Source organism: Sinocyclocheilus grahami, unplaced genomic scaffold (genome assembly GCF_001515645.1).
Source record: "Sinocyclocheilus grahami isolate Dianchi unplaced genomic scaffold, SAMN03320097.WGS_v1.1 scaffold189.1, whole genome shotgun sequence".
Classification (NCBI taxonomy): domain Eukaryota; kingdom Metazoa; phylum Chordata; class Actinopteri; order Cypriniformes; family Cyprinidae; genus Sinocyclocheilus; species Sinocyclocheilus grahami.
In genome coordinates this window covers 1089969-1111308 of record NW_015505368.1, presented here as the reverse complement: position 1 = coordinate 1111308, position 21340 = coordinate 1089969, and the positions used below count along the sequence as shown (strand labels likewise).

The 21340-nt window shown below is 40.0% G+C and overlaps 1 protein-coding gene across 1 annotated transcript; it reads left to right on the top strand.

The window, feature by feature from the left end:
- Positions 1 to 1694: 1694 nt before the first annotated feature.
- LOC107594708 (cysteine-rich protein 2-like) lies at positions 1695 to 21107 on the top strand. Its single transcript, XM_016284863.1, has 8 exons — positions 1695 to 1800; positions 14809 to 14903; positions 18233 to 18290; positions 18758 to 18892; positions 19102 to 19170; positions 19275 to 19369; positions 19873 to 19930; positions 20162 to 21107. The coding sequence occupies exons 1-8, from the start codon at positions 1758 to 1760 to the stop codon at positions 20227 to 20229; spliced, it is 621 nt and encodes a 206-aa protein (XP_016140349.1). The 5' UTR covers positions 1695 to 1757; the 3' UTR covers positions 20230 to 21107.
- Positions 21108 to 21340: the final 233 nt, after the last annotated feature.

Sequence of the window (21340 nt, the reverse complement as noted above, 5' to 3'; positions counted from 1 at the left end):
GTCAAAGTCTACAATCAAGAGAAGACTTCACCAGAGCAAATACAGAGGGTTCACCACAAGGTGCAAACAAGGCCAGATTAGACATCTAAAAAAGCCAGACCACTTCTGGAAAAGCATTCTTTGGATGGGTGAAACTAAGATCAACCTGTACCAGAATGACGGGAAGAACAGCTCATGATCCAAAACATACAACATAATCTGTGAAACATAAACATGGTGGAGCAGTGTGATGGCATGAGCATGCATGGCTTCCAGTGGCACTGGGTTACTGGTATTTAGTGAAGACGTGTCAGAAGACAGAAGCAGCCGGATGAATTCTGAAGTGTATAGGGATATACTCTCTGCCCAGATTCAGTCAAATGGAGCAAAGTTGATTGGACGGCGCTTCATAGTACAAGTGGACAATGACCCAAAACATACAGCAAAAAAACGACCCAGGAGTTTTTGAAGGTAAAAAAGTGGAATATTCTGCAATGGCCAAGTCAATCTCCTGATTTCAACCCGATTGAGCATGCATTTCACTTACTGAAGACAAAACTAAAGGCAGAAAGACCCACAAACAGACAACAACTGAAGTCAGCTGCAGCAAAGGCCTGGCAAAGCATCACAAAGGAAGAAACCCAGTCTCTGGTGGTGTCCATGAGTTCCAGACTTAAGGCAGTCATTGCCTGCAAAGGATTCTTTGAGAGGTTTTGAGCAAAATTGCTCCCAAAATTAACATTGTATACGGGTATACGAGTGCCACTGCATTAGAGTTTTAAAATGCTATAATTGTTGTAATTTTCCACCTTTTAGTCATTTAAAAACATTACTCCACAACAAGCGTTAAGGTTTCGTCCCGCCAAGCCAACACAGCAAATCCCTGCACTGCAGCTGTGCAAATGTGCTAATACAGCAAACTTACTGACGCTGTAACACTGACACACAAATGAACTTGAATAAACTGGACGCTGCAAGATTCACATTCCTCTCACTAAAATCAGCTATAGGTAGAGTGCGAGTCAATATTCACATAGGTATCAAGAGGCACTTTTTTTTACAACAGTACTAGTCGGGGTTCTGTTTGACTAGTCGACTAAGCAATTTGGAGATTTATGGGAGACAACAGGACTTGGTTGCGTGTAACGGTCAAAGGAGTGTGTGTAGAGTCAGGAAAAGGTGGACATCTGCTCTGCTGACTGATCAGTTTGAGAGAGAAATGACGTAGACACATGGTCAAGGCAAAAGCCTGTAAGAGCTGGCAAAGACCTGAATCTAAAAAAAAAGACATGGGTGACAGACATTTTTGGGTGTGTGGAACACTGATGTAAGGGACAAACTAGTCAAAAACATAACACTGCCATACAGTGACCTCAACCCCAAACAAAAAGAGAAGTGTTGTGAGCATGACTGGGACTTGCCAATATCTTTCTCCCTCTGATTTCCACTAGTAACGGTCTGGCAAGTGCTGAAGAATCCCTATTCATGAGAAGTGAAAGGAACCTTTGTTGGAAGCCTTTCACATTCCCGCTGAAGGATGTAAAAAGGAAGAGCCAGTGGCAGACAGGAGCCCCCGCCCGCTTGATGACTGACCGTTAGCCTGACCAATGAGAGAAGAGAAAAGCGCAGCGCTCAGACAGACCTGTGGGAGAGGGCGGGGCTATGCAAATCCAGCGCGGCGCTTTCAGTGGATGCGCTCCCGCTCTCAAGCCATTGGTCAACTTGCGCGCGTGGAAGACAAACCTGACGCTGAGTGAGAGGATCCACTTCCAGAGACGATGGCTTCAAAGTGCCCTAAATGCGAAAAGACTGTTTATTTTGGTAAGTTTGTGTTTACTTCTCGGTTTAATTCTGAACCTCTATTAAAAATACATTCACCGTTATATTTTGATATGATAAATGACTTCCACGATGTGTATAATCGCGGAAAGCGATGGTTTGTTTACACAGGTGTTGATAAAACGGATTTGAGAGTTTTGCATCGATTGTAAAATAAATGTGTCTGCGGATAATTACTCACTTCACCGCTTTCAGGAATTCACTTCTACTTTCTAGCGCACTCACCTCTTTCAAAACTCCCCAAAATTATTTTTCAACTTGCTAACGAAAAGATGCGGTGCATCCCATGAATACGGGACTTTTGCAGTGCTTAGAGGGACAAATTCCGTGTTTTTCTTTGTGATTTTTTTTTTAAATATCAGTTCGTTGTTCCAAAGTTATGTTTAATTATCATCTTATATTTTATTTGTTTTTATTTATTAATATTATAAATGCTGTTTTATATATGAAACTATTTCAAATATATTATTTATCCTTTATATTTCTTTATAAATTCTTTAATTTATAAGTTCTGTCGATTTAATTTTGACATCTATGTTTGATGTAAATGTTTTGTGCAAAATCTCACAAATCATGGTTTTTAGACATATGATGATGCATATAAAATGTAGTCCCTGACCATTTAAGAAAAGAGGGGGGAAAGCCTTTTTTGCCCTATTTTGTACTGTATTTGTGGAAAGTACCAGAGATAGAAATAAATATGCAAAGATAAACTTTGAATGCCAGCTTTTTACTTTCAGACTGCTGAGTGCAATGACAGCCAGTTTATATTCAGAAAATGTTATTGCCCACTTCTGTAACATTAATAATGAACAGTTGTATCTAAGTCCTGTCTACATCTTACAATCACCTTTCTCTTCTTTTTTAACATGACCAGATGAGGGGCTATTTTTATAACCACTAAAATGAAAGCTTGAAAGTTGCTTTACTTTGCTTTTATAGGCTTAGATGTTTTCTTAAATAATACAGCATGTGGCTCTTGGTGTGGATGTTTTGGGAGCTGAAAGATCATAGGACCTCTTATTTTCATTTATATCCATTTTCAGGCCAACAGCATTGCTATCTGCTCAATATATACCTCTCAATCCATTAAACAGTTGAATAGCCTCTCTGCCACTTGACCTTATCATCCCTGCTCTCATATTTATAAGGTTATTCATCAGTGCATCAGAGCCTTTGTGGTGGAAACTGAGATGATTATTCAGCTCTTATTTATGTTGTATTAATCTGTGTGTCAACCGAACAGCCATAAAACACGACCAATAAAGCTGTCGGGTGGTTTTAAATTGATGTAGTGAGCGAGGTGCTGTTATATAAAAGCAAGCGCAGCTCTTTTCATGGCTATGTGTCTAGTAGGTGGGCAGAAAGTTCTCTAGCTTGGCTGTTTTTCAGCTGGTTATGCTTCAGGATCTAGATTTCACATAGGACGACAAAATTTATACATTTTTCCATTTAGTTCACAGGCTTAATAATATGCAAAATCACTCATATAACATCAAAAATAGCAATTTTGCTTTAAAACATACAGGTTTTGAAGTCTAAATAAGACATGATGGCTGGTTTTGATGGAGACAGACAAAATGCTTGCTGCATTTTGATTTTATTGGGGCGCAAGAGAGGAACGTCTCTGATGTTTCTGACGTCACAGACAGTCTTATGGTCCATGATGCCATAGGGCAGAAGAAAGGACAATTCAGGGTTTCACCCAAGACCTCGGTTTATGTCATGAGGGAGTTGGTCGAGATGGATGTGGGTGACTGTGCTTTTATTAGACTCACGTTGAAGCCAAGACGCATTCCATGCAGCTGTGGAAGAGCAGGGGTGCGGTTCTCCTCTTTTGGTCCTCAAAGTGTGTTTCCTCTAAATATGGAAATGTCACCAAGTGGAATATTTGAGGTTGATGGTGAATGCTGTATCCAGATCCACAGTCTAGACATGAATGAGCAGAAACCAGCAATAAGGCTTTATTAAATAATAATCGAAATAATCATGAATAATATTGATATTATTGTTTATTATTTCATTGTTAATTTTTATTTATCTATTAATATTAATTTGCATTCCTAGTTTATATTCAATATTAAATGTAACATATTAAATAAAAAAACAATCTGGTTTGGTTGCAAAACCAGCTGTTCCAGATGGTATTTCCAAATTGAGTTTGTGGGAGTTAGTGCATGTGTTCCTGTAAATTCCTTTCCTGTTTCAAGTGGTAAGCCACTGTATTGAGAGGAAACTTTTCAAACTTTCGGTTGAACCTTTTATTCGTTTATTGAACAGCTGTTAGCAGATGCTGTGGCTTTCTTACACAAGAGCAAGCGTAAAAGCTTCATTTCTCACATTCAAAGGTGACGCATTGAATCAGTACTTTACCATTTTTCATACTTCAATTCAAAATGGGTGGGCTATCCAAATTTGAGAGTCTATACTCTGAAAAATATTATCGGCATTGTGTCCACTTTCACATTTGAAGACAACCTTTGGAAGCAATTCATTTATGCCTAAAAAACAAAGGCAGCATTGTAAGTAAACAAATGTAAAAAATGTATGTGATAGAAAACCTGTCCCTATTAATGGCAGACAGAGCGCACTTGCATCGTATCAAATCTCACTGACGAGAGAGAATCTGACAAAACAAAGAATCTGCTTCTTTCACTTTCCTTCATCTTTTCTCTTTTTCACTGTTCTCCCTTCAAGGCCCGTGCTCACTCTTGAATAGAAGTTAGGAATGCTTTCTTTCTTAGATGCCAGTCACATCGAAATGTGAGAGGGCATGTCTATTATGTCATCCTTTGGTTTCAGATACAGGCAGACAAACCGTTGGTTTAATGGGGAGTTGTCCATACCACCCCTCACTTTTAATTTTTTCTCTTTCTGTCCCCATCTCTCACTGTTTCAGATTTACTTTTACTGCTTATACCCATTAAAACCCTGTTTTTCCACATGGCTGCCTCACAAGCTGTTTTAATGTGCAGAATCGGTTATATAATGCCACTTCTTGTATTTTTGTCTACTGTTTAAGGGCATTGCATAATCCTGGGAGTCAGAATTGGGGGCCGTTTGCCTTGTCTGTCAGGATTCCTGCCAGGCATGAACCTCGACCATAGTTACAAGATGTTGGGGGTTTTTTTGCGCTTGTTGCAAGGTTAGCAAGAAAAAAAGACCTAAGTCATCATGTAATTACTTGTGTTTTATGGGACTAGCCTTTAAACTGACAAACCTTTGGAAGCAATTCATTTATGCCTAAAAAACAAAGGCAGCATTGTAAGTAAACAAATGTAAAAAATGTATGTGATAGAAAACCTGTCCCTATTAATGGCAGACAGAGCGCACTTGCATCGTATCAAATCTCACTGACGAGAGAGAATCTGACAAAACAAAGAATCTGCTTCTTTCACTTTCCTTCATCTTTTCTCTTTTTCACTGTTCTCCCTTCAAGGCCTGTGCTCACTCTTGAATAGAAGTTAGGAATGCTTTCTTTCTTAGATGCCAGTCACATCGAAATGTGAGAGGGCATGTCTATTATGTCATCCTTTGGTTTCAGATACAGGCAGACAAATACCACCCCTCACTTTTCATTTTTTCTCTTTCTGTCCCCATCTCTCACTGTTTCAGATTTACTTTTACTGCTTATACCCATTAAAACCCTGTTTTTTCCACATGGCTGCCTCACAAGCTGTTTTAATGTGCAGAATCGGTTATATAATGCCACTTCTTGTATTTTTGTCTACTGTTTAAGGGCATTGCATAATCCTGGGAGTCAGAATTGGGGGCCGTTTGCCTTGTCTGTCAGGATTCCTGCCAGGCATGAACCTCAACCATAGTTACAAGATGTTGGGGGTTTTTTTGCGCTTGTTGCAAGGTTAGCAAGAAAAAAAGACCTAAGTCATCATGTAATTACTTGTGTTTTATGGGACTAGCCTTTAAACTGACATTATTCTAATTCGACCTACCCGAAGGCCTGCACACATGCATAATTTGCCTCCATTAAATTTGCTCTACCTGGAGACACATCAAGGAGAATTTAATGCTGTGTGTATTTTCTCCTCTCTGGAATGTTCATAAATCACCCCATCTTTTTAAATAAAAATTCTGAATTTTAACTGGTTGAATTTCACAAAATGTATAGTTTAAAAGTAAACTACACTGAAATTACAAATTATAGATGTATTATATATTTTACATAAATGCTAGTTTTTAAGATACAGTAATGAATATTTTGAGGCATTACTATAATTAGAATTGGAAAAGAAAATGTGCTTAATTGTCAGGAAAGTGTTGTAATGCAAAACATCTTACATTACAGCAGCAATTTCTTTCTTTTGATTTTGTAATGCAATGTGATCCAGCCTGTTCATAATAGATTTCATGATATTCACCCAACCACTGAAATGTGAGGACCAGTAGAGTTTCATATTGGCTGCAGGGAAGCTGATTGAGGCTGAGCTCCACGAGGCAGCATTGATTTGTACTGACAGCCATGGGCACTGCAGTAGCACACAGGCACATGTAGCTCTCATTCAAGCCAGACAACTGAAAATCACGAGGTTGCCTAATTTATATCAAGAGGAAACTGCGAAGGGACAGACATCTTGCCGTGCCTTGCATGAGCAGGGCCACATCTGTGCAGCGAGGGCCCAAACCATACCCAGCATTTCCGCACTACTGTAAGGAAATTCACAAGCCGCTGCAAATTGGAAAACCAAGCTCACAATCAGACGCCTATTTGAGATTTGTTTGGAGAAGGAACTGCCACTCAGGAGTTGATGGCTATGGGCAGGGTCTGAAAGAAAGGCACTGTTTGCCATCATAGAAGAGTAGGGTCATTAAACAGAGCTACAGAACACGATTTGAGAACAGCATGTGTACTATTTATAGCTAAAAAAGCTGAGGATCATGGGAACTAACCACAACAATCATATACCTGCTTACTGGAGCCAGGAAGGGCATGTAATGATTTTGTGTACATTTGAGCTACAGTTTACCTCGTTTTATCTCTGTGTGTGATCGTATATGTTTGGCTAAGGCCTGAAGGCCCTCAGGTGCAGGGCTAGCGGGTCAGGCTGTAATCAGTGACTCGAAGCGAAGCACCATGTTGGTCCCAGATGGCGTGCATGTTGCTTTTGCAGTATGAGGGGACACAGTCAGGATAGAGTACAGTATAATAGTAGTGCTCTGAACAGATGGGTCCACATTAATGGCTGTTGAAGTGGAAGCAAATCTGTCCCTGCCTTTCAAATTTATTTCCATGTGTGCGACCACATTGAGTGGACAGATATATAACACATGTCATTTTGCCCATCTTTTGAGTCCTGATCTCTGTTCGGGACTTGCATGGCAGGTTCTTCAAACCATGTACAGAGTTAATGTCAAGCCAGTGCCAACCAGTTAGTACTTGTTTGTTTATACTTTTTTAGAGTTTTAAGTTTTATAAAAAAATCTATTTTAACACACTGAAAGTCTCTGCTGAGGATGATGGAGTAGGTTTTAGAGTGCATTCCTGCTGTGGAGCCTATAGGGTGTTCAGCTGTGTAAATATTGTTGAGGCCTAGCGCTGTTTATTTGTGATTACATCTCAGTCTTTTGAGTCCTGATCTCTGTTCGGGACTTGCATGGCAGGTTCTTCAAACCATGTACAGAGTTAATGTCAAGCCAGTGCCAACCAATTAGTACTTGTTTGTTTATACTTTTTTAGAGTTTTAAGTTTTATAAAAAATCTATTTTAACACACTGAAAGTCTCTGCTGAGGATGATGGAGTAGGTTTTAGAGTGCATTCCTGCTGTGGAGCCTATAGGGTGTTCAGCTGTGTAAATATTGTTGAGGCCTAGCGCTGTTTATTTGTGATTACATCTCAGGCAGGATCAGCATATAACAGACCTTCCTTATCAATTTATTTTTCTCATTAGTGCAGGACTAAGCATCAGATTTCATTTCATGAAAAATGGCCCTATTTACTTTCTAAATAAACATTCCTGGTCTTATATATTATGCAAACAAAGGTTGGTCTACACAGTGTTTCATCTTGCACAACTCTGAAATTAAACCAAAAGCCAGGAAATAATGTTAATCAATAGCCGGACGGCCATTTAGGCATTGTTTAGGCTACTAGGTGATTTAACCTTGCCGACAGTTAAAGGGTTACAAATGTAGTTTCATGTCAACTTTTAGGGGCCGCACATTTGTAGGGCCTCCTTATCCACCTTATTTTTCAACGCTGTTGTAAGGTATTTCCTGTGAATGTGTGAGACTTCTGATTCATTAGCCATTATAGGTAAATAACTAAAAAGAATAACAATGTACAGTAAACTGTAAAACTATTTGCACTAGAAACCAAAGTGTTTATGATTACAGTTTACAGTAATAAAATAATATGATAGTAATATCAAGAAGCATAGCAAACTGTTTTTTGTACAGCTAAAATAACTGGTTGGGGTTGACACCAGAAGCCTTGCACATTTAAGTTAAAAATGGCCATGTACACCCTGTTGAAAAATCCAGAATATGCTGGTTAGGTATGTTTTGAAGCATGACTGCTGGTTTAAGATGGTCCTTAGCTGGTCATGTGCTGGTCCTAAGCTGGTCCTGAGCAGGAGCTAGTTGCTTAGGACCAGCACATGACCAGCTAAGAACCATCTTAAACCAACAGCCATGCTTCAGCATATGCTGTTTTTTTTCAACAAGGCACTCTTACATTAAAAATAAAGTGGATAAATCTTCCACTTTTGAATACAGCTTTGTACTGACCTCGCTTAAACCTACCTTATTGACCCTTTGCTAAGTCTCACCTTAAAAAAAACGTTATTTACTGAAGCCATAGCCTTGTGGGCAGTGCTCCAACATATCGCACAATAGCACTTTGGCCACTCTTGTTCAAGTCCCTGCATTCAATCTTTTCCCGGTTCCGTTCCCCTCTGCTCTATCACTTCCTGTGAACTTCCATATCAATAACAAAGGGCAAACTATAACTGTGGCCTAAAACACACACACAAAGCTGTGGGAAGCCCGGGGAGCAATTGGGGGTTAGGTGCCTTACTCAACTGCACTGTTCATTCACTCCCCCACCTACATTTCCTGCCAGGACTGAGAATCAAACCCAGGACCTTCAGGTTACAATTCTGACTTTCTAACCATTATGCCACATCTGCCCCTATAATAGTGATGTAATGTTGCCAGAGAGGATATATTATTACAGTTCATCTTACAGCTTTCTTGCGATAGGAATGTTCCATAAAGCTTGTCTGAATTTGCAATAGAAACCAAGTGGGTGAAGCTTCCCCCTTGGTTACAAGGAAGGGAAGGGTCAATTATACAGTGGTATCAAAAATAAAAATCCTCGCTGTCTAAAGAAAAACACTTGAACAAATAGAAATGCAGTGTCCCCATGTTGCAGAGAGATAGATGCATTTGTTGTGCCTAGACAAACTTAATAAGAATGATTAAACAGAGATCGATGTTGATGCATCTCTCTCTCTCTCACGACTTGATTTATTTTTTTTTGGCAGAGTAAGACTCTTTGAGAGCCTCTTCTATTCTGGAACAACCCCAGGATATTGAGCATGACATGTTTACAGAGAGACTTATTTACATATCAGGTTGATAAATCTTGCTTGGTAATGTTGACTTCATTAAATCTCAAATGACTCTTGTTTGGTAGAGAGAGTTGTTGTGACAGATTTGCTTTCGAAATGAGAGCTGACTGCACAGTGCAGCTCCATTAGCCCACATCCAAACCTGCATCTGTTCTGCTGAGATGGCACAAGCTCATTCGTGTGAAGGTGCTGAGGGTTTCGTTTACTCTCCCTTTGCACGCCAGCCAAAACTCATTAAACAAACCTCTGTGTTGTTCATGGATCAGTTGACCTGGTGTTTGAGGTGTTATCATCTGATTTAATTGTGGGGTAAACTGAGGGAAAACACAAAATCTTATGGCTGACAGGAGATGTTACCTCTACAGACAGTACCAGCAGGACTAAAGAGATTACCTCTGCAGCTCAAAACAAAGCACTAAGAAGCTTATCAGCGATCAGGTGTACATATTGCACTGCGTGTGCTCAATAGAGCCGGACATTGGGAGGTACTGCAACCTCTCGTATAGTCTTACACAGCCGTCCATTACAGCTCTCATGCATCTACGCCTCGCATCCAAGGTAACCTGACTCTTTAATGAAGCCCTCTCTGGTCTCCCGTGTCTTCCCTCACCGTTCGAATGGATTCCCTTAGGGACGAACGAGATGACAGTGCTGTTAGGATATCACTGTTGTCGCACCGTTTCTATTGGAAAGCAGAAACCAGGCTTGCAGTTTTGTCTGCGGACAAAGCTTCTTGTAAATATACCACCCAAGACACTGATTTCCTTTGGCCATAGTAAAAGAATGTGTGTTAGAGTGTGACTGGAGGTCGTCCAGGGGTCTATTCAGCTTGATGAGCGATTAGCGATTCCCTCCGCCCACGCAAAACTACACCAATAACTGAAACGGCTCCCCAGCAACCTCTTGTACAAAAACAGAAGCCCTTTTAATGGCAACTCTGTTTATCTGCACTTCGTCAACCACCACGTACACACACTTACCGTTGTGTAGTAGTCATTGGCATTGACATCTTCCCTGCAGAGATACTCTCTCTTTATACCCAGTTGGGCCATTGACTGTGAAATCTCACTTATCTTGGATTAGCCTCCTGGTGGAAAACCAGTGATTTATACTGTCTGGATCTCTATGTCTCTCCAGTGTGAGCCTAGAATTAATTTGGATATGATGCCTGTGTTAGTAATAGGGTTACATTTATAGTACATAACTATTTCTCTTTTTTTATCTTTAAAGGGGAGGTCTAAAGCTAGTTCATGCATTCTGACTTATTTACACTGCTAAAGATTTGGATTCTCATGCTAAACATGACCAAAGTAAAAAAAAAAATTAAAAAAAAAAGAAGTTGGTTGTTTGATGGAGTTTTTCTGTGCCAAATACACTCCTTCAGGGTTCGTATAAAAGTTTTGGAAAGTTTTTCTTTTTTTTTTCGAGTATGGCCCTTCATGACATCATAAAGGGAGTAATTCCTTATATGGACAATTCCTGATATAAGGAATTCCTTGTATCCGACAGAGCGGGAGCACGCCCGTCAATGTGGTTCATTTGGGTTACGACAGTTGTCTGCAGCGCTGCACAGGACTTGCCTGAGAAGGATTTGTCGTTTTGTTTTTAAATCACAAAATCAACAGTCACCAAAGAAGTGTGTTTTTGGTTGTGAGGGAAAGATAACTTTGTTCAACTTCCCAAAGAACCTAGCCTTAAGAGAACAGTGGATGCAGTTTGTTTCTCCGGGGCAGCAACAGAGTTGTGCAAGTGTGTTTGTTTGTTCCTGGCATTTCGTTGACAAATTTTTTATAAACAAATTATATAAAATTTAGTTCAATAAAGTTTTTTGTTCCTGTTTTATTTATGTCGATGTCACAGCTTGCAGACGATCACTACACAAATCTTCGCATGCTCGTGTTTCTTTATCTTTGCCCACGATACGCCTCCCAAGAGCTTGTTTTCTAAGAGAAGCCTAAAGCTGTGTCTGTCTTTTATAAATCTGCTAAAACTAAAGACTCTTCGGTGATATGAAGGATGCAATACTACTCTATAGGTACTCAAGATTAAAGGGGTCATATGATGTGATTTCAAGTTTTCCTTTCTCTTTGGAGTGATACAAGCTGGTTGTGAATAGATAAGATCCCTAAAGTTGCAAAGACTAAAGTCTCAAACCCAAAGAGATATTCTTTATAAAAGTTAAAACTCGTCCACGCCCCCCTAAAACGCCTCGTTTAAACACGCCCCCATGACTACGTCACGATGTGGGAAGATTTGCATAACGCTGCCCAAATGTTCACGCAAAGAAAGAAGGCGTAACTTTATTTTTGCTGCCGCCGCCATGTTGTGAAGATGCTGTGTGTTTCGTTGTAAAAGCGAAAATACTTTGTTTGGCCTTCCAAAAGAGGACACGACTAGAAATCAGTGGTTAAGTTGTATTTACAACACTGTTCCAGAACAGTTCAACCCAAATATTCAGATGTGTGCACCACATTTTATGGAGGACCGTTTCCTGATCCTGGGAAACTACAATGTCGGCTGTTCTGACTCGTAAGTACGTTTTTTATATTTAAAGAGTTTTTATATTTTATATATTTAAAGCGAGTTTTTTGGGCAATGTAGAGTAGGGCTTGTTGTTTGTCATTTCTCCGATCACAAATGCAGACATGGTTTAATGCTTACGCGGCGCGATGCAACGCAATGCGTAAAAAGACAGTATAAGTCATTATAATCTGTAATTATGTCCCCACTGGATGCAACAAATGCCTAGTTTATAATGGGTTTTATTGGTTTTGTCTTGTCGCTCAGGGACACGGCATCACAGTATAGTAAGGGGCATAACATTTCCGTCACATGCTTGAGGTATTCGGCCAATCACAACGCACTGGATAGCTGGCCAATCACAACACACCTTGCTTTTTAGAACGATGAGCTTTGTAAAAATCGACGTGTTTCAGAAAGGCGGAGCATAGAGGAGAAACAATAATGTACAGTATGTGGAAAATAATGTGTTTTTTGAACCTTAAACAGCATTAACACATTTCATTACACCAAATACACAAAATAATGTTCTTTTTAGCAACATCATATGACCCCTTTAGCATGAGATTGTATTATGTCTCCTTATCGTGCTATGCATAAATGATTCCTCAAATCATGCATCTGGGCTGGGTTCGATTTCGTGTTATGGCTCGCAGACCTTTGCCGAAAAAAAGCCAATAACTTAAAAAATAAATAAATAAATAAATAAATAAAAAACTTTTATCTGTTTAAAGAGAGTTGTGCACTTTTCTAGGCAAATTAAAGATGTTTATCTAATGTTAAATAAGTTGTGAAAAAATCCCTCAGATTCAAGGAGGGACCTAAAATTTACAGAGACCAGAACCTCAGAGTGGACTCTTTTGACTTGTGCCAGTAAACAACCATTTAGAAAACCCCAGTAACCACATTGCAATGCACTTAAAACTACACCGCCCTGCAATGCCTGGCAACCACTAACAGCACCCTTGCAGTGTGGCGGCAAGTATTGCACAGGCAAGTTTAACTCTCATTTTCTTTAGAAAATGTAAAGATACCAACTGTTTCAACATTTGTCCCAGAGATTATCATACTTTTTAAACATTCATGCCCACACATTTTAAATTGTTGCTACGCCTCCGTGTGTGAGTATACTTGTGTATCTCAGTGGAATAGGAGTCTTTAGCAGTATAAAATCTCCTTCTCTGATGGTGAAACTGATCTCTTCTGTACTGACCTAGACCCCCCGAGAGACCGACTAAGAGGGCTGCAAAACTGACAGAACAAAAACAATACTGTACTTCTCCAGGCGGGAAAGCTAGGAAGTAGGGGAGAGCAGAAGGAAATGGATTGTTCTCTCTAGCTGATTGTGCCCTGTTTTGATAAGCGAAGGTGTTTCCTCTGAATTGAGAGAGCTGTCCCAGCAGTCCTGCCTTATGTATTGTCTTGAGAGCAAGATATATAAATGGAAAGAGTAATATTAGGTCTGGGGAAGCCTCCCAGGACCCTCCTGAAGAAACGGGACAGGAGGGGAAATGGAGCAGTGGGTCTCTGTACCGTTTATGTCGTCACTTAGCTGTCCGGTTCTAATTAGCCCCACCACTGCATTTCCTTGTGTTTTATGTCAACAAATCTCAGCTATGGAATGAACCGCTGTGACCCCTCACAATGGGGTCAGTGCTTTTCATTGATTTGATGTAATATTATGTCACATTGATTATCGGAATGAAAATGCCCAGACCAGCACACATACTCAAAACATGAAGCTTGCTGGATCTGAAAATTATGCAAATCCACCATTAATAATGCTGTGTGGAGACTCTCGCTTACGATTCACGACAGGGAGAGGCTCTTTGCTTTAACCTCCTGAGGAAATGCACTACATACTTTAGTTCTTTTAGGATCTTGGATTCTCAGACAGGAAGTTTCCATGGCACATTCATAACTTATCAGGGGCTGCAGTCATCAAGATATGAGTAGAAGGGAAACGCACAGCATAAAAGTAACATCTAAATTCTTATACACTATAGTAAAAAACCTACCCACGTTTAGAGGATAAGAGATTCTGGGGTGTGGTTATGGGCAGGTCCACTATGGGCAGCAACACATTATCATCACAATATGACATTGAATGTGTCTGAAATGGCATACTCTTTGAGTAGACCATTGAAAAAGTGAGTCCTACTGTGTATTGTATGAATGTGTGTACTATGAATGCAGATATTTGTCATGCTGTCATTGTTTTGTGACCTACCAGCGACTTTTTTCACTGCCAATTCTCTTCTTTGCCCTCATGAGGTAGTAAATTGTCCATTGGATGCTAACTTCAAAATCTCATTGGAAGTAGTAGGTCATCTAGGTACTTTTTTGCCTGCTGTTTTATGAATACTGTGAATTAGGGAATGCTGCTCTTTTCACATACTGTTTTTGCCTACTATACAGTAGGGAAGTATGCATGTTCAGATGCAACCATAGTCTATCATAAAGACCAAAGCAAATCATGCTAAATACTCTATTCCATTTTAATATAACACCTATATGAGGTTGCACACAAATTATGACCACATATGGATTACATGTATAATATTTTACTCTTTTTTTTCACTAAGGCAAGTATTGTTGTTATTGTTACTCAGTTTGAGATTTGAACAAGCATTTAACCCTAAGTTTTAACCATTTGTGCTAAGGACATGAATTAAACCTCAAATTGTGAGGTGACATATCCAATAGCAATGTCTCAATACCCTAGTGAGCACCCATCAATGCTCTACCAGTCTCAAGGACTTGGCAACCACTGACAATATCTTAGTATTGGGGCAGCAGGATTTTTCATGGATAGACTTACATTTTTTTAATGAAAAAGTGTAAAAATCAATCTTTCTCTCTCTCTTTCTCATCTCCCAGCTGAGAAAGTGTCATCACTGGGGAAGGATTGGCACAAGTTCTGTTTGAAGTGTGAGCGCTGCAGTAAGACCCTCACCGCGGGTGGCCATGCTGAGGTGAGTAAGTCAGAGATCTCACACTACCTCTCTGCAGTCTAGCTGGGGAAACTCAAACTCCTACAGCTGAGTATTGACTTTGTGACGCTGTGCGTTTCCATCAGAGGATCAGTGGTCTATTTGAAGAGTCCAGAACCAGGACTGAAGCCTGTCACGTGGCATTATGTGTGTGGGGAGCTAGCATGACATAAACACAATTTAAGGGGTAAAAATGATGCAATCATGAAAATACAAAAGCAAACTGAATGTCTCAAAATCTACAGGATGTTGCAACAAGCATTTTCCCTCCTTATCTCTTTTGGATAGCTGTGTGTAATCGTATCTCATGATGCTCGTCTTCAGTGATTTGTTGAAAGCTAGCTGGCCTGCTTTGTACATCCCGAATGTTCCTGTGTGCATGACTGCAAGCCAAATGAAATTCTCCACGACCTTTCCAGCATCCTATTACATCACACAGTGATGACTGCGTCTAGATCGGAATGACAGTAGAGGGCAAAGGACAGGGCAGTGATGTTTTAGAGCCAGAGGAATCGTCATCATCAGTCATCATGTTGCCTTAGGCCTGTATTCCACAAGGATAAGAGTAGTAAACACGTCACGCCTGCGTTGTGAGTGTTGCATTTACTGAAGAGAGTCACAAATAGAAGGAATTCTCTCTGTAATCTCTTTTTAAGCATATTAACATCTTCACTGCTCACATCAGCCTAAATCTGGATGTGGGTCAGGTTGCTATGGGGAGATTTCTGTTGGGTCTTACACGGTACAGGAACAAGGATGGGGTAAAGTGAAGATGGGTAATACATGTGTGTAAGTTTTTCTTCAAGACCATTGATCGAACAAGAAACTCACCCTGTGGATAAGATGATAATCCCTTAGTGTGCTCCTTGGATTCTAGCAGGGGAAAGCGAGAGGGTTTATGGGAATAGCCATGTTAAGTAGAGGCAGAATGGAGAGAGTTTGGATTCAGTTACCAGAATATGTGAGAGGCTCTGGGAAAAGTGTGGGCTGGTGCGCTGCTCTATATGACCAGTGAGACATGTAATTGGAGCTGATGGACTAAGCTTTGTATCTGGCTTAGACATCACACCCACAGACTTTTCACCATCTGTCTGATGCATATCACACAATATGTCAAGAGATTTATCAAAAAACAAGATCTGATTTTGATTTGCAATTTCCAGAAGTCAAGGGTATGCAACTGACAACGATTTGCCACAAAAAAGTACACAGAAGTGGGTGAGCTGAAGTGACATGAACCTCCGAGACCACTGAAAACCATATGCCAATGATAGTTAAGCTTGCGTGATCTGTTGCCCAATACAGTTGGATATTGCAGTCAAGTATGAATGCCTGCCAGCAAACTAACTAACAATATAGCAATTTAACGACCTCCAGTGATTAAAATGCTGTCAGAGTAATCTTAAGCACCTTCAGGTACTAAAGGTTTCTGTTTCTATTGGGTGACCGAACTGTCAAGACTTGCTTTAGTTAGCAGTTCCACAAAAGAACCAGTCATTTGATTTGGTACCTTTGTAAGGTTCATTTAGGATGCATTCACACTTGTAGTTCGGTTCTCTTGGTTCGTTTGGTCTGGACCAAAAAAAGAAAACAATACATTTGGTCCTGGTCCACTTAGCGTTCACACTGGCATTTTTGATAGTAAAGCTAAAGATACCGAAACTTAAGGCATAGTGATACGTTCACAACCTGGTTGAATGACGTATATTTCGTTATGGAGCTTACGAACACTCCAAACAATAGGTGTATTCGACTTAAAGTGGCGCTGCACTACCTTCTCATTGCTCTATGTTTGCCCTCTGCTCATTTTGTTTTGGATGCACTGCTCATTCCGTACCATCAAATCATGTCTCATAGCATCACATCTTACCATTACCATTACATCCTGTTTTCGGTTTGTTTAGAAGTATTTGGTCCATGTTGCATTCATATTCAATTTGAACCACACCAGAGTTCGTTTGGATGTGAACCAAGACCCATCTTTTTAGCGGTCTCGGTCCATTTGTTTGGTGCGCACCAGGGTTTGCATGGCAGTATTCACACTTACTCAAATGAACTGCACTAACAGAGCAATCACACCAGAGTTCGTTTTAATCAAACCAAACATGAAAAGTGTGAACACACCCTTAATCTTTGAGAAGCTTTATAGCATAGCAAGTAGATTTCCTTGACCACACATTTCCGACTCTTCTATAGGATCTTGACTAGGGGTGACCCCGAATAGTCGAAGATTTGATGCTTCGATAGGAGGAGCCTGATTCGACTACCAATCTCACAGTCGGATATTCGCGGGGTGTTATGAACATGCCATTTTGGCTATATGGGGGTGCTCAAATGTCTAAACTCACATAGATAGAACTACTAGTTTTCTCCCAATAAGTTAATATACAGCGTATTAAAATAATGCTGTAAATAAGAATCTGAAAAGTAAGAAGATTCAAATAAATATTTTAACGTGCATGAATAAATCCACCCACCCCTATAGATTTAAGATTCACTTTTCATAATCCGTGACCGACAGAGGAGCATCTTGGTGGCAAGGGTTTAAAACTTTAACAAGACTCAAACTGACACAGGCAGAGTGAAAGACTGGATTTTTTCAGGTAGGGTACAAGTGATTTCAAAACATTTCAGCCGGTTATATATATCGTGTATATATTATTTATCTCATATAAGATGCATTTGGTTGAGTTGCGCTGCAGTAAAGCGCTTCATGGAAGTACTCTGTAGTCAACGAGTGTAGCTTTTTTGCCTTTTTTAGAAGTACTGACATCTTACAACATCACGTTTTCCGGTCATTACAATCGAGGCGGGAAGGTGTCTGCTAGTCTTTGTTGGAATGTGGGGCTCATTACACAGTTTTTCCCCGTGCATACTTTTGTACTGGCATGAGGCCACTGTTCTCTGCCCCTTCCGTTCCTTTATCCTCTCCCGCGCAGCTGTAACGGTCACACAGCTGCCATCTGACGGTTCCCATGGCAACCTTTTCCCGCCATGGCCCTGACCAAAGGGCTCTGGGAGCAACTGCCATTGAAATATGTTCCGTCCTCCATGCAGACACACTCAAGGCACACTTTGGGTGTCCTTTTCCATCAACATAGACTGTGTCCTGGTAACTGCTTTAAGTGTTATCAGGGAGTGGACGCCAAGATAACCACTGTCTGTGGCATTTAGACATTTAAGATGGTCTACAAGCAGCAGATTAAATTGCAAATTTACACCAGCAAATGCACACTCATTCACTTGTAGAGTCTTGATGAAAAATAAGCCTGGAATGACCCTGTTTTTTCTTCTGTTTTACATCCTCACAGCATGATGGGAAACCATACTGCCACAAGCCATGCTATGCTGCCCTCTTTGGGCCAAAAGGTGAGATGAGATTAAACACTTTTCAGATTGAGCATTTCAGCATTTCAGATTGAAGTCATGTGACATGGAACTCTTCTAATCTCTGCCCATTTACCATATATACAACATACTGGGTTATGGAATTATTGATATGATTTAAGAGATTTTGCACTCTTGTACATATAGCAAGAGTAAATAGTTAAATCATTGTTGTCATGAAATTAAATAGTGCCCTCTGCTGGGCATTAGGAACATTCTTGTTTTGAGAAAGAAATCGCTGTATGTACATGGTTAAAATGTATTGGTATCTGCAGAGATTAACATGAAATTTGATAGATAAATGTCGTAAAAGTATTGCTAGTTCATGATACCGAATGCATTAACTAATTTTAATGAAGGAACAAATGTAATTAGTCATATCAAACATTTCTTAATACGAATGTTGTATGATGAAGAGATATTTTCATGAAACCTTGTTTATCATGTAGGTGTGAACATTGGGGGTGCAGGCTCATATGTGTATGAGGCTCCCACCAACCCTTCCCCACCTGCATCCACCGTGGACTCTGCACCCAAACCTCAGGAGAAATGGGTCCCGGCATCTTCAAGACCACCATCTAAAGGTACAAACAGCAGCAGAGATCAGCAGCAACTGACTTGTTCTTATCTGAACAGGCTGAGTGTGCAATTAATGCCACAATATAAAAGTTGTAGGTTGTGTGCATCTTCCTTTAGCTACAAATCATTGTATTCTAAATGTTTTGCAATAAGACATATGACAAATTGCACAGAGTTTATTTGGATCGTGAAGTGCATGCATCTCTCATTTCAGCTGGAAACATCACTACCTTCTCTGGGGAAGCCAACTTGTGTCCCAGATGCAACAAGAAGGTCTATTTTGGTATGCTTCTCTCTGTCCTAACAACATTTCATACTGTGGCTTGGGTTTTAATGATAGGAAATGGTGGCAGCATAATGACATGTCCTGTTACTTACTTATGGCAGCTGAGAAGGTGACTTCACTGGGGAAGGACTGGCATCGTCCATGCCTGCGTTGTGAGAGATGTAGTAAGACCCTGGCAGCTGGCAGCCACGCAGAGGTGAGAGGAAAATGAAGTTGCTAATAGGAGCACAAAGGCTACCATAATTCTTTCAATAATTCTGTCCATGTAAAAGAAGTTAATCAAGAATACTTTTTTACATTAGAAATCTTGAAGAAACCGCAGGGCATCTATGGGTCATTAAAAAATGTTAATAGGTAATAAATCAATTTGCTGCAAATTAAGTCTTAAAATATGATTCATAGGTTTATATGAACATTTCCTTTGGGAGTAAGTACAGTTAATCAAAATAAAACTGAAATCTCAGTATGACTTAATGTGATAATTAATTTGCACAAAAAGAACATTACCACTGTAGAAGCCAAAGAAATAACATGTTAACTTGGCACACTGTATATGTATGAATGCAATATTTTGTAGTTGATGTGCAGGTCTTAAAACATGAAAAGGTATTGGAAAAATATTCAAATGTATTCAGTTTTCAAACATTTCTATTTCTAAATGCATGAATTTATCCTAAAAGGTGTTTTTGTGTGTTGCAGCACGATGGTCAGCCCTACTGCCATAAACCATGTTATGCTGTCCTCTTCGGCCCAAAAGGTACTGTGAGAGTTTTCAACTCTAGATGGAGCCATTGCTTAATTTTCAGAAAATAATCTGACATCGTTTCAAATGAGCAGTTCTTCGTTTGCCACACTGAACTTTTCTTTTATATATTCTTCTGCTTTCTTTATATCATAATGAATACTGAAAACCTGATATGTCCAAGTTAAATCAGTTTCCGTTAAATTGGTTATTAACCCAGTCTGATCCACTCTCCTGGATTTCTAGGTGTAAACACTGGTGGCGTTGGCAGCTACATCTATGACAAGGAGCCCAACACGGAGGCCCAGCCTTGATTTTCAATCCTTGGGAAGCCCAACTTCACTAATAACAGCCACTACCAGTACCTCACGCACTTTCACATATGCCCCACTTTTTGCCTGATCACGGATAACCTGTGCCAGTTTGGACCTTTCTGCAGAAAAACGCCACATACTACAATCATGCCTTGAGCTCAAGCTGCACCACTGACAGTCCCTTGGCCTCTTCTTTTTGGTCTACCCCAATTCCAACTATCCCCGATAAGAGGAAAGTTTGAACTGGTTAATCATTTCTGATTTGTCCTATGATTCATTTAAGGGTAATTTATTTAATTGTATACAGTATCTTTGTTTGTATTATCATTAAAATGCTGTATTGTAGCTCCTCTACAAGGGAAAAACTAATATCCCTACTTCCACAATACTGCATGTACAGTAAGATGTTTGTGTAATGCGTGTTCTAGTAGCAGATAAAACAACACCAGTTCACTGAGGGAGTTTTGTTTTAGGAGCCGTGCTGTTTGAAATGCCTGCTGACAGAGAGATGAATCTCACCTTAGAGGCTCCATGCAGGTGCGTTCGGGAGCACATCATCATAAATCTGAAAAATATTCCCAAACCCAGATTTACTTTTTGGCCATATGGCAACATTCTTAGTTTAAACATTTTAAGAGAAGGTCTGCAGGATGTATGCAGATAGTGAAGTAAAACGGCCAAGCTCTTATTTTTAAGGGGAGGACAGATCCTGCTCCCAGAGGGCCACTGTCCTGCAGAGTTTAGCTCCAGTTCTAATTAAGTACACCTGAACCAGCTAATCAAGGTCTTCCAGATTACTAGAAACTTCCAGGCTGGTGTGTTGGGACAGGATGGAGCTCAAATCTGCAGGCCCTCCAGGAGCAGGTCTGGATACCCCTTGATTTTTTTTGCTTTGAAAATATTTAAAATAAGTCTAAGTATGTTTTTTTTTTGTATTTAAGGTGCAGTCAAACTAGCAGAATTTTGCAGGTCTATTGTCAATAGTGTAGCAATGCATGTAGTCCCTTTCTGTTAATAACTGTTTCCATTCAAAGTTGCGATTTTAACTTTTTTTTAATCGAATGTACATATGCAAATGATGCACCGTTTCCATCCAGCAAGACAACGAGAA

Excerpts from the sequence above, each read along its gene's own strand:
- LOC107594708 (XM_016284863.1), top strand. The coding sequence starts at position 1,758 with ATGGCTTCAAAGTGCCCTAAATGCGAAAAGACTGTTTATTTTG. Across the intron at positions 1,801-14,808 it reads CGAAAAGACTGTTTATTTTG|CTGAGAAAGTGTCATCACTG; the intron begins GTAAGTTTGTGT and ends CTCATCTCCCAG. Across the intron at positions 18,893-19,101 it reads TTCAAGACCACCATCTAAAG|CTGGAAACATCACTACCTTC; the intron begins GTACAAACAGCA and ends CTCTCATTTCAG.